At 37.1% G+C, this 12573-nt stretch overlaps 1 protein-coding gene across 1 annotated transcript in view; it reads right to left on the reverse strand.

Annotated features, from left to right (window-relative positions):
• The window catches only part of LOC108975402 (insulin receptor substrate 1-like), a 67165-nt gene that overhangs the window by 21838 nt on the left and 32754 nt on the right, over positions 1-12573 (reverse strand). Inside the window, exons 4-6 of the mRNA XM_018943872.1 lie at positions 11419-11674; positions 2588-2643; positions 2296-2515 (exon numbers count right to left, since the gene is read on the reverse strand). Of these exons, the coding sequence (XP_018799417.1) occupies positions 2296-2515; positions 2588-2643; positions 11419-11674 (532 nt within the window). The remainder of the gene's footprint in view (positions 1-2295; positions 2516-2587; positions 2644-11418; positions 11675-12573) is intronic.

Here is a 12573-nt window from a genome sequence, read left to right on the forward strand (position 1 = left end):
GCACTATCCCTACAACAAAAAATAACAGCCCAAATAGTTATGTACTAGTAAACAACCGGCATCTCAATATTATAAGTTGCACTAAGATTTATATAAACAAGTTAGTCTAAAGAATATAATTTAAGAACATGCACTTTAACGTAGTAAATTATATTTATTATATTTAAAGTGCACGTTCTTTAATGATATTCTTACTAACTTGTTTACTATTTTATTCTCATATCGTAAACCGATATTAACCCACGCGTGTCGGTGCTTCAAAACTGGTTTCACGTATTTATGAACTTCTTCTGCGCTGAGCTTCTTCATCTCAAAAATCGATGACTTCTCCCTTCACTTGCAAAGCAATGATATTCCAGTATTCAACGCAGTACCCCCGGGGGAAATAAAGGAAGAGGAAGGCCTCCCTTCRTTGGAAATAGCAGGTGGAGAAGGACCTCGCTACACTTAGAATATCCAATTGACACCAAATAGCGAAAGAAACAATGACTGGGACGCTGTTGTAAAATCGGCTATAACTGCGTAGAAGTAAAGAAGAAGAAGCAGCAAAAAAAAATTAACAAATTAGAAAGCAAATACATATGTACAAGTATAATAGCAAAGTATGGCAGAACTCAGGGCTGTAGCTTGCATCCACACTGCGGTACCTAAAATCAATCAGCGCTGATCGAAATTAGCTTTGCGCTCAGATACTCTTACTTTCCAACGAACAAACTATACCAGATGCTCAAAGACACTGGCAGCAACCTTGAGCTAACATGTCTTCTCATGCTTGCGTAGGAGTGGTGGAGAAATTCTTTTTTTCGCGTTAAAAAACGTTACTGTAACTATTTATTTTTGCTTTCTAAAGATTATTAAAAAAAAAAAATATATTGTAAAAATTAACTAGAACTTGTAAAACAAGAGTTAGCAGCATTGAAAACAGAAGTTACAATTTTTCGTTGCAAGGAGCCAAAAACTTTCCTCCCACTAAGCCCACAGCGACCATATTAACTAACAGTAGACAGACCGTGCTCTTTCACTGCGATTACAGAGCAGAGCAAACTTCAGACGTGCCCATAACTCTAACCATCTCTTTGCATACTCAGCTAACCCTACACATGTGACAACTTATTTGAACCTTACTACCCTAACGGTCGTTACAAAAACAACATAGAAGTTATATCACTTTAACGAGGTACCTGCATACTCAACTCAAATCGATGACTTCGTTGCTGTTTTCACACGTAAATTTTATGCAACGGGAGTGGTTTTGAAAGCAAAAGGTGCTCTCAGTTTTACTTAACACTTAGTTAACATATTGCTAGAGAGTATAATAGTTTTTTCTTGTAAATTTCATTATACATCCAAGTACAGAGATCACGCGTGAGTCTTGTCAAGCTGTTATGTTATTTTTTTTTTCAGTATTGTTTAGCATTTCATGATGGAAAGACTAACGCCTGAACAACGTTTACAAATCGTTCTAATTTATTACGAAAACTCACGTAAAAAATGTGTTTCGCGCGCTTCACTCTTCTTAAGTTCCAATATAATCGGCCTACTGAGCGTACTATTCGTGACGTCCTTACGTATCTTGAGATCCAGCATTCATTATTGGATAATATTCGACCGAATGACCACATCCAACATGGAATGAAGATAATATAGCAGCCGTAGATCAGAGTGTACACGAACAGTCGATTCGGCGTGGTCTGCAGCAACTCGGTCTGACGTATAGAACGACTTGGTGGAAAGAATGTTTCTTCGAATGAGAATGAGTGACTTTCGGTTTTTTCGTCTGCAGAAACGATAACTTGAGTAAACATTAAACAATCTTGATGAAACACGTGTTCCTTGGCAAATTAGTGAGGACTAGTTTGTAAATGGGTGTAATTAAACTATTGCTCCGCTTTCTAAGGCATTCAATGTACCTAATTCCTAAGCCACTTAAAATACAAGATCCAAATCGTTTAAGCAACCTTACCGACACTGTAAAAATTGATGAAATCGGGTGATACTTCCGTAAAATGTAAAATTATATGTTATTTGAGGGTTAAATATTTTTTTCCAATAACTATTGAGCCCCAGAATAATTTAAATTTGTATTCTGAATTTAAACATTTTGTACCATATTTGGATAACTCTGAAAGGGGGTTTCTATACTATATTGTAGGACAAATTAAATTAAAAATTATGTAAATAGAAATTAAACATTTATTCAGGTAATACGTTCAAATGAAACTCTGAAAAGTCCTCATATGTCTTCACTACTATTGAAATAATGTTTGGATATCTCCTGAAACAAAATATACTTACTTTTCGAAATCGTTGGGCTTTGCTGATGAAATAGTAATTGCATGAATTTGGGGAGCCAAATCAGTTGTTACGATGGAATTTTGAGAATTGTTGCAAGACAAAACAGCAGCATCACCTACAGTAAATTGTCTCTCTTGTTGAGCATTATTATGTCCAATTGAATCCAATGCTTTCACCACCGGAGCCATAGGAATATATAAATCTTTGCGAAAATTTATGCCTATGTAAATATAAAAATACTTAACACTTCAAAATATCTTCAAAAATAATAAAACCAATGGGTATTACTCACTGTCAGAATATATCAAATCTTCTGAGTTTTCTTCTGGAATAGCTCTCTCTGCAGACCTAGAATTACAATGTATAAATAGAATTTCCACTCTTAAAACAACATCTGTATGTAATTGTGTATATTATTTATGTAACAATATAAAATATTATTTTCACAAATCTTTAGGGAAAAGCCTGACTGCATTAATCGAAGTTAATTGGTTCGATGGATTATATTTCCATACGTTATTCTTGGTATTCTTACACTCGCATGTAAATGTGTATATTACTTATGTAACAATTACTCCATCATAACTATTAATAAAAATCGTTTTCTTTACAATTTTTGACAATTTCAAAGCTGTAAAAGATTATTTTCATAGATCCTTAGAGAAAGCGCTGATTGCATTAATCTAAGTTAATTGGTTAGATGGATTCTATTTTTATACGTTATTCTTGGAGGACATCATACTCTCGCAATCATTAAACGAAGGAAAGCACTTTCAGACAAAACTGAAACTTTAAACTCTGGTTATTTATCAAAAACTAAAACTTTATCCTAAAAAGTGTTGCTAAAATTTAAGATTCGTTTTTCGACAAATTTGTTAATGAAGACAATCATATGTGGTTAGATAGATACATAACTAGGGAATGCACTGCGACCATAGGTCTATTGTGCCCATATGTGGTTACTTGATAATTTAAACCATACGTCATAGACTCCTTACTTTCATAGTTACTTTTTCCTTTACATCCGAGATATTTACATTAAAATCAACATAACTAAATTATTATTGACAAAATATTTACACTAAATTTTATTAAGATATCTAACACATAGTTCAGAGTCAACCAGTATCTAGGAAATTCCTATATCCATTAGGGCACATCAATCCAATCCTTTCGGTATAGAGTCAGTAATGGATATATTCAGTATTTGAAAACCTTTAAACCGTTAAGTCCAATTTCAAATGCCAGATAGCAAAGTAGGTATTATTTGAATAAAACTTTCTTCCGATATCCTAGTAGGTGTTTGATTTATATATAATATATTAAAAATAACACAAGTTCTTCTCAGGAAAGGAAACCAAGGTACTCCTAATATTGCCATCTGCCAAGAAGGTATAATATCTAGTAAATTTTTAAAGCCTTCTCTAAGGGCATGCTAAATTAAAAGTTTACGCCAACCAACCACCAACGCTCGAGAAGCTCGAAGACAACATTCAGCTATAGTCGAAATGTTGCGGCGAGAAATCGAAAATTGGCGGAAATGGATGGAGATATGCAAACGCGGCCGTGGTAACCATTTGGCTAACATTTCATTCAAATCATAAATTGCATAAAATTATTAGCATAACAAAAAAAAATAACCCATTTTGAATAAATTTAAGAGTTTTAGTTCATTTTAACATCACGTCGTTCTTATTGGTAGTCTCTTTATATCTCGATAAGTTTTAGATTCTAGAAACAACCGTCAGATGAACAAAACTGTTGTACTAAGTAGCAACATGTATTTAGTACTTAAATAAACATATTACATATACTGCGAAAACCCCTTTTTACTAACTTCAAGAAGGTATTTTAATAAAGCAGTATTGCAAAGTATCCGAATTTGTTATTAATTTCTTTAAAAGCACAAGAAGTTTGATTCTTAAGGAACCTATAAGTTTAGAAATCGTGTTTATATTCAAACGTTGTGGAATTATAAATTAAAATTGAAAATAATGAATTTAAATCATGATAATGATTTAAGGAACATAAATTGTATATATTTTTTTAATTTTACTTTTATAGAGAGTGCGCATTTGTTATGATTTTTTTAAGATATTACACATTCTTTAAACAAGACCAAACTTCACATCACATCAGAAGCTACTATATAATATAGATTTATGTCTTATGAGATGGCGACTACTACAAAGGATTACGATTTAAGGCTATGCACCTAGAATGTTCGGCCCCTTAAGGAGTTAGGGGTAGTCAGAATTTTCAAAAAAATAATATATAAAAATATTATCTGAAAATTTCACGTTGATCCGATAATTAGTTTTTGAGTTATTCGACAAATAACAAAGAGAGCTCGGCCACTTCAAAGCGTTAGTGTGAAACTTTAAACGAGTTTTTCTCAACATTTTTTTTTTTTTTTTTTGAACTGGTGACAACTTTAACTCGAAAACCGCTCAGTAGATTTTAATGAAACTTATTCAGCTTTTAGAATACATAATAAACTCAGGCTTTATCGAAGAATTTTTTGCTTTTCAAAAATTTCTATTTTCTAAGACTGTTGATTTTTTCCCAAAAATTTCCTGAGCCCGCCATTTGGTTAATTTTGAAAAAAAAAATCTTTCGATCAGGCCCGAGTTTATCTATTTATGAAACTAATTTTTTGGCACTGCTACAGTAGCCATATAAAAGAGAGTAAATTCGGTGTGGGATGCGTGATGGGAGACAGACTTCGTCGCCCAGTCCCCGGTGGATGAACGTCTAGCCACAATCCGCGTAAAAAAGAGTCAAAATATTATACACGGTGTTTTCCAAAGTAAACTGGACTTAAAAAACAAGCAGAACAAATGGTTTTTCGGCTAAATCAATCATTTTAATTCAAAACAGAATCCATCTGCTTCAATACAGCTTTTTGCAAGGTCCAAAAGCATGTCGAACGAGTGTTAACTCGTTGGCCACCAGTATGCCGGTGTAAGCCTTTTGAATGGCCTATACGTCTATATAACGCTTTCCTTTCATAGACAAATGCTTTTTTCCAAAAAAGAAGAAGTCGCACGGTACCATATAAATTAAAAAACGGGGAGTGGTTAATGGTTAAAATGTGATTTTTAGTCAAATAATCGTCCATCGAATGTCGGATTCTGAGCAATTTTTGGTCATCAGTCAATTTGTGCGGAACGAGCCGTGCACACACCTTTCGTAAGCCCAAATGTTGGCTCAAAATGCGATAAATCGATGGTTTGGAGATGTTCAATTTCATTTCCATGAATTTCAATGATGATTTCGACTGATTTTTGATGAATTCACGCACAGTTTCGATGGAATTTCCGATGATCGTTTATGTCCTCACGACCACTTTGAAAAAGCTGAAACCGCCCGTGCACTCTGCTACGGGATAGCCAATCATCGCCATTTACTTGTTACATCAATTGATACGTTTCGGTAAAAGTTTAATCAATTTTAAAACAAAATTCAATGTTGGCTCTTTGTTCGAAGCTCATTTTCGCACCGATAACACAAACATACTTAACTTCACTTCTAATATATGAAATGTCATGAAATTCTCACTGGACAAAGATAGCAGATTCTAAAGCACCCTCGGCATATGGATGAYACCATCAGAGGGCGCTAGATTCAAAAAGTCCTGTTTACTTTGGAAATCTCCGAAATGTGTACTCTTTAATAATACTCCTCATGGCTCTTTCTTTTATTTATACTAACTAGTATGTGTACTAGTTTATTTGTTTAGATATAGATGTGATATAGATCGCACAACAAAAATGAGATTTCTTGTCGATTCTGGATCAGTGATCTCTCTCATGCCCAAGTCCGCCATCGCTCACACGCTCAAAGAAGATTATCTGACTCTCTTCACAGCCAACGGGACCGTTATCCGAACCTACGGTCGAAAAGTCATCACCYTTGACTTCAATCTTCGCCGCACATTTAATTGGTCTTTTATAATTGCAGATGTTAAATCAGCCATTCTCGGTGCAGACTTCCTGGTCCACTTTGCATTGCTTTTAGATCTCAAAGGACGATGTCTCATCGATACAACCACGTCATGCACAACTYAGGGCACACTATCTGAGGCCACGGTACACAGCATTTCAACAATCGACCGCTCAATCTGTCCTGGTGCACATGACGCCAAATACTTGCAATTAATCAACCAATTCATCGACATAACTCATCCCAGCACCAATCCTGCCACAGCCACTGACAGTCAAGTCGCCCATCGCAAGCAATCGCCGACTACACAAAGCCAGAAACCGTCAGCGATCTACGTCGTTTCCTGGGAATCGTCAACTACTACCGGGGAGCGATCCCTCAAGCGGCCCAGATACAATCACCACTGACGGACTTTCTCAAACATGCCAAGAAGAAGGACAACACTAAAATCCAGTGGAYACCTTCTGCAGATCAAGCCTGGCAAGACTGCAAGAGAAGTGTCATCCAAGCCACGTGCCTGGCTTTCCTCGCACCAAACGCCATCCTCTCATTGAGATCCGACGCCTCGGATACAGCCATTGGGAGCTTTCTTGAACAGCGACACAAGGACTCATGGCAACCACTGGCCTTTTTCTCCCGCAAGCTCAGTCCAGCAGAGACCAGGTWCTCCACGTACGATCGTGAACTTCTGGCCATCTTTGCTGCCATCAAGTTTTTCAAGAACATTCTCGAGGGAAGAAACTTCAGCATCTTCACCGACCACAAGCCAATCATCTACGCTTTTTCTCAACGTGCTGACAAGACATCACCTCGCTAACTACGTCAATTGGACTACATCCCACAGTTCTCAACGCAGATTTTCCATACCAAGGGCACAGAAAATGTCGTAGCTGATGCGCTTTCGAGGATCAATGCCATAACCATGCCAACCAAACTTGATGTTGAGACCATTGCGCTGGCACAACTCCAAGATGACCAGCTTAGTGATGTCCAATCCAGCACATCTCTCAAGCTGCACCTGCTGAACAAAGGTCATGATATACTATGTAATGTGTCTAATAATATTGTGCGACCTTATCTTCCACAGCCACTCAGACGCCAGGCCTTTGACATCATCCATGGTCTTCTCACCCTAATGGCAGGGCCACAGCCAAGGAACTCACCGGAAGATTCGTCTGCCCAGGTATTAGAAAAGACGCGCTCCTCTCGTCCAGACGCTGCATACCATGTCAACGTTCCAAGACCTATCGTCTTAATCGCACCACACCAAACCACATTGACGTACCAGACAATCGCTTCGAGCATGTCTACCTGGATCTCATAGAGCTGTCCAGAGTCAAGGACCTTCGCTACTGTCTAACGATCATTGACCGCTTCAGCAGATGGCCACACGCCATACCACTCAACAACATGGCAGCTGAGACAGTTGCACACGCCTTTTACACCCAGTGGATTTGACAATCACCACTGATCAAGGTCTGCAATTTGAATCAGCACTGTTCACCTCACTCTCACGAATGCTGGGCATTTATCGTATCAGAACGACACCGTATCATCCTTAATCGAATGGCCTGGTGGAGCGGTGGCACCGTACACTCAAGGCTGCTCTCATGTGCAAAAATGAGACACCTTGGCCGGAMATGCTACCGTCAGTTCTACTAGGACTCCGAACCGCATACAAACCAGATCTGAAAGCATCTCCTACTGAAATGCTTTTTGGGACTACACTGCATATACCCGGTGACTTCTTCGTTACAGCAAGCACACCAGCTGATCCACAAACATTCGTGAGGAAATACAGACAAATCATCCAAGCAATCAGGCCAACACCAACAGCTCATCACACCAAACACAAGCTGTTCCTACTCAAAAACCTTGACACGTGCACCCACGTCTTCAAGAGAGTAGACTCCATCAAGAAGCCTCTGGCACAACGATACACTGGCCCCCACGAAGTCATCCAGCGTGTAGACGACAAAACCTACATCATTAGGATCAATAGAGAAGACAAAATAGTCTCAATCGACATGCTGAAGCCAGCATACATTGAGCTAACAGACGACTCACAATCCACATCTCAAATATCATCACCCACATCACAACCCACACCAACACAAAACAATTCGTGCCTTTCTCCTTTAGACCAAGTCACTGGAAGGGGAGTGGATGTGGCAACTACGCCACGCCAGGCCACACCTGATTTTGCTAACAGCACCCATCTGCCATCTCTCTCCAACGACCGGCACTCACCAGCCATTACGCGGCGTGACGACTCAATGAGTCGGCCATTACGACGCCGTAGAAAACTCCAGCCACGCACAGACGACTCTTTCTCCTTTTCTTCAACCACTCGAGGGAACGGACCACATGTTTACCGCTCCGCCGTACTTTCATCCAACTTTATCGTCAAACATTAAAACGTAAAGTAACTATTTTTTGGATAAGACGCTGTAATAAATATAGCGAATTTTGTAATAAATGGACAATCTTATGATAACTTAGAATACGACTACTCCATAGATGTATATTATATCATTTGTTTAGGTTTGTTTACACATATATATGTACATATATTGTTTGCTTTGATACATTTCCTTTTTTCTAAGATAAGGCTGTTGTATTGTTTCAACTCAAGGTTGTTTTGATGCATTTTCTTTAATGTTGTTTTTTATCGGAAAAACAATGAAATATCAAAAAAAAAAAAACGAAAAAATATTTTTCCAGTTTTTAGAAAAAAGTGTTTTTGTTATAGGGTCGGGGCAGGTCGAAATATATATTAATTTAAACTAGTTTCTTTTTATTAACATATACACTTAAACATTTTTCCCATCATTCCCTTCTTTAAAAAAAAATCATGTTGCTGGTTTATTTATTTTTTTGTTTCAATTTAATAATGAAATGAGCGGAGTATAATCACGACTACTTCCAATATAACATAATTTAAAATTATTGATTTGATATTGATTCTTTCACTTTCCAGTACACAAATAAAGAAGTAATTGATATAACGGAATAAAATTATACGATAATAATTCCCTTAAAGTATGCCATCTTTTGACGAAAAGTTGTCCGAATCCAACCAAAACTTTTCAAGCCCCTAGGTACCGAATGTGTGGACCCCGGTACGTATAGTTGACTTTTGACCGAAGAAACCGTTCAATGTGTGAGATATGGAATTAAAATTCACACAAAATCCTTTCCTGACAATAGTAGCTTTGTATCAAAAATGGGTTGAATCATATCACTGTTAGAGTCAATACTTCTTTTAGTTCCCATATACCCAATAAAAAGATTTTCGAACTTCCAGATGCCTTTATGCTGGATATATCGGCCAATATTTGAGTTATCTAAATAAAAATTAAAGAGAATTTTTTCTCATAACGGTATCATTGTGTTTAGAATAGATACAATTGGGCGAAATCTTGACCCTGCCCCAAATAATTATTACCAAGATTTTTGAACACCCACTTGACCTGGCTCCCTATGATTGGTGATTGTACGTAAGATACTTTAATGAAACCCAGATAATATTTTTTGAGTATGTGGCATATCAGTAGTATGTGGGATGAGCAAAAATAGATAAAATCTGGTGCATACTTCCCCCTACTCAAATATATTCAATATAAAATGTTCGGTTGTACCCGAACTTAGGCCTTCCTTGCTTGTTTTGTTTTAATATATTGCATTATTATATTCAATCATGTAATTTTATCATTCATAAAATTACTTTAAATAATTTTGTCCAGTTTTTGAGGCCAAATGCCAAATGCCCCTAGGACGATGTGACCAAAGGTGTTTTTTATGAAGCTTCTCTATGCCCCCGCCACAATGTCAAAATCGTGCACAATCGCGTGTTGTGCACAAAAACACACGTCAACAAACACAAGGAAGGTTCGATGTCGACAAGCTGCAATCCTGACAGATAGCCGAACGATTTTCTACTAGACTTGCAACCCTGCTCATCCACTCATCAGTAACTCGGTCTAGCGGAACTTTGGGACGGTATTAAGCTCCTTACGTAACGTTGCAACCGAAACCATTGGTTTTAGGAAAATACAAAAGAACAACTGATGCGACGAGGAGAGCCGTGTCGTAGCGGAGATAAAACATACTGCCTACCTCGCACCGCCACGATAGACGACAACACGAGCGGGATGAGATAGATACCGAGAGTTGAGACGCATTTGCAGACAAAAAAAGACCACGAGTACGAAGAGCTAGACAAGTTGGCCGATAGGGGTAATGCTCGAAAAGATGCGTCGACTAACAGAAAGTTTCAAGACCGGAGCATAGCGTAGAAACTCCAGAGTTGACTGATGCCCAGGGCATACTAAACTTATGGAGGGAACACTTCTCAAGCCTGCTGAATTGCAGAGAAAGCATAACACTAGGGGATGGCAAACTCGAGTCCCCAATCGATGACGATGGAGCGTATTGTATGAAAGATTAAAGCGCACCGTGAACAAACTGATTGGACCATATCAGTGGAGCTTTATGCCTGGCAAATCAACAACTGACCAGATATTCACCATGCGCCAAATCTTGGGAAAGAAATTGCCGCGATGTCTGAATTTGATATCCCCGCAAAACTAAAATGGTTGTGTAAACTGACGTTGAGCATTACCAAGAGCATCTTCAGACTAGGCGACTTCCTTCGCACGATAGTTTCTTCAATCTACTCCTAGATAAAATAGATCGAGCTGCAGAACTGAATAGAGAAGAGAAATATTTTATAAGAGTGTACATCTGCTGGCGTACGAGGATGATATTGATACTGTTGACCTCAATATATACGCAGTTATTTTGCCAGACTGGACACCGAAGCGAAGCAAATGGGTCTGGTAGTGAACGAGGCAAGACGAAATATCTCCTGTCATAAAACAAGCAATCCGCGCACTCGCGGTTTGGTTCCCATGTCATTGTTGGCAGTCATAACTTTGAAGTCGTAGACAATTTCGTCTGTCTTTATCTCTCGGCGTACAAAGATAAAGCTCTCATTCACTCATTATCCCCTCGAAAAAAATTTTAACTTGGAACGAAAAATTTAATTTATCCTACAAATACTTAATACAATATTTGTTTAACAAAGCTTGAAAGAGATATCCAATTTCTACCTCCTTACTTCCAGAATAAATTGTCAAAGTAAAAAACTATAACATTGTTTGTTTTGGTACTTACTTGTAACGAAATGGCAAATAGTTTCCGGTTTCTTCTTGATCATTTAGCTTCACCGATTCTTTTCTTTCTGTACTTCCAAAAGAAGAATCTATTGGTGGACTTGTACTGTACCGGGAAAGTGATAAAATACGAGGCGTTGCTGTACAAGGAACATTTTGTATGTGTGATGATTTAAAAATTTCATTCGCGTCATCATTGAACTCTCTAGTTCTGGTTGGAAAACTGTCACATCTACCTCGTCCAAGATTATAATTTCCTGAAAATATTTGAAAATTATGAATAATGCCTTATACGTATTAATGCATAGTGCTTTTCATGAAGTATTAATTTATTGAAATCTTCTAAAAAGTATAGAAAAACTTATATATGGTAAATTTTTAAGAGTTACAAAAAATATTAGATTATAACATGGATTTTACTTTGTCAGTAACTTAAAAACTTCAATCAATAATGATGGCACGATTCCGATTACTTTGGTGGTCTGGTAGAGAACACGAACTTCGATATAAATGGCGTATGTGCTGGAAGGGGCGCTTTTACAGATACGGAGATACTTTTTAAAATAATCCCTATTAAAAATTCCAAGATGTGTATCAATCACACATACCGTTTCTCATTGTTTCACTAAACTGTTAAAATTTTTCACTTTGTATTATATATTTAAATATACACTCTAAACAATAAAATAAGTTAACAATTCACTTTGATTTTGTTCTTTTTTAGCTAATTTATTAATTTATAAATCACCTTGCATACTCATCGTTAAAAAAATAGATTGTTTACAATTATGAGGAAAACGAGCGTTACCACATCTTAAAAACCAAATATAAATTTGTTTAACGACAGCGTTTTCTTTGTTTGTATTTTCGCGTGATCTTTTTTTTGTTTAGTAATTATAAAAAAATTCGTTCCAACACTTTGTCAGTTAGAATTGAGTATGTAAAGTACTCTTTCCTATTTCTTCCCACCGCCAACTGGTGGGAACGATAAAGGATTATATTAAGAAGGTTCACACAAAATTTCGTAAATCGGTTGTATAGAACTTGAGATAATGCCGGTACCGTGTGGAAAAAAGTAGTAGTAAAGTGAGTCAAATTTCAAGCAGTCTAAGTCATTTATTAGTGCGCTAGGTATATTTTTTTTTTTTTTTTTTTT

Source organism: Bactrocera latifrons, unplaced genomic scaffold (genome assembly GCF_001853355.1).
Source record: "Bactrocera latifrons isolate USDA-ARS-PBARC rearing strain unplaced genomic scaffold, ASM185335v1 scaffold_640, whole genome shotgun sequence".
In the NCBI taxonomy this organism is placed as follows: Eukaryota; Metazoa; Arthropoda; class Insecta; order Diptera; family Tephritidae; genus Bactrocera; species Bactrocera latifrons.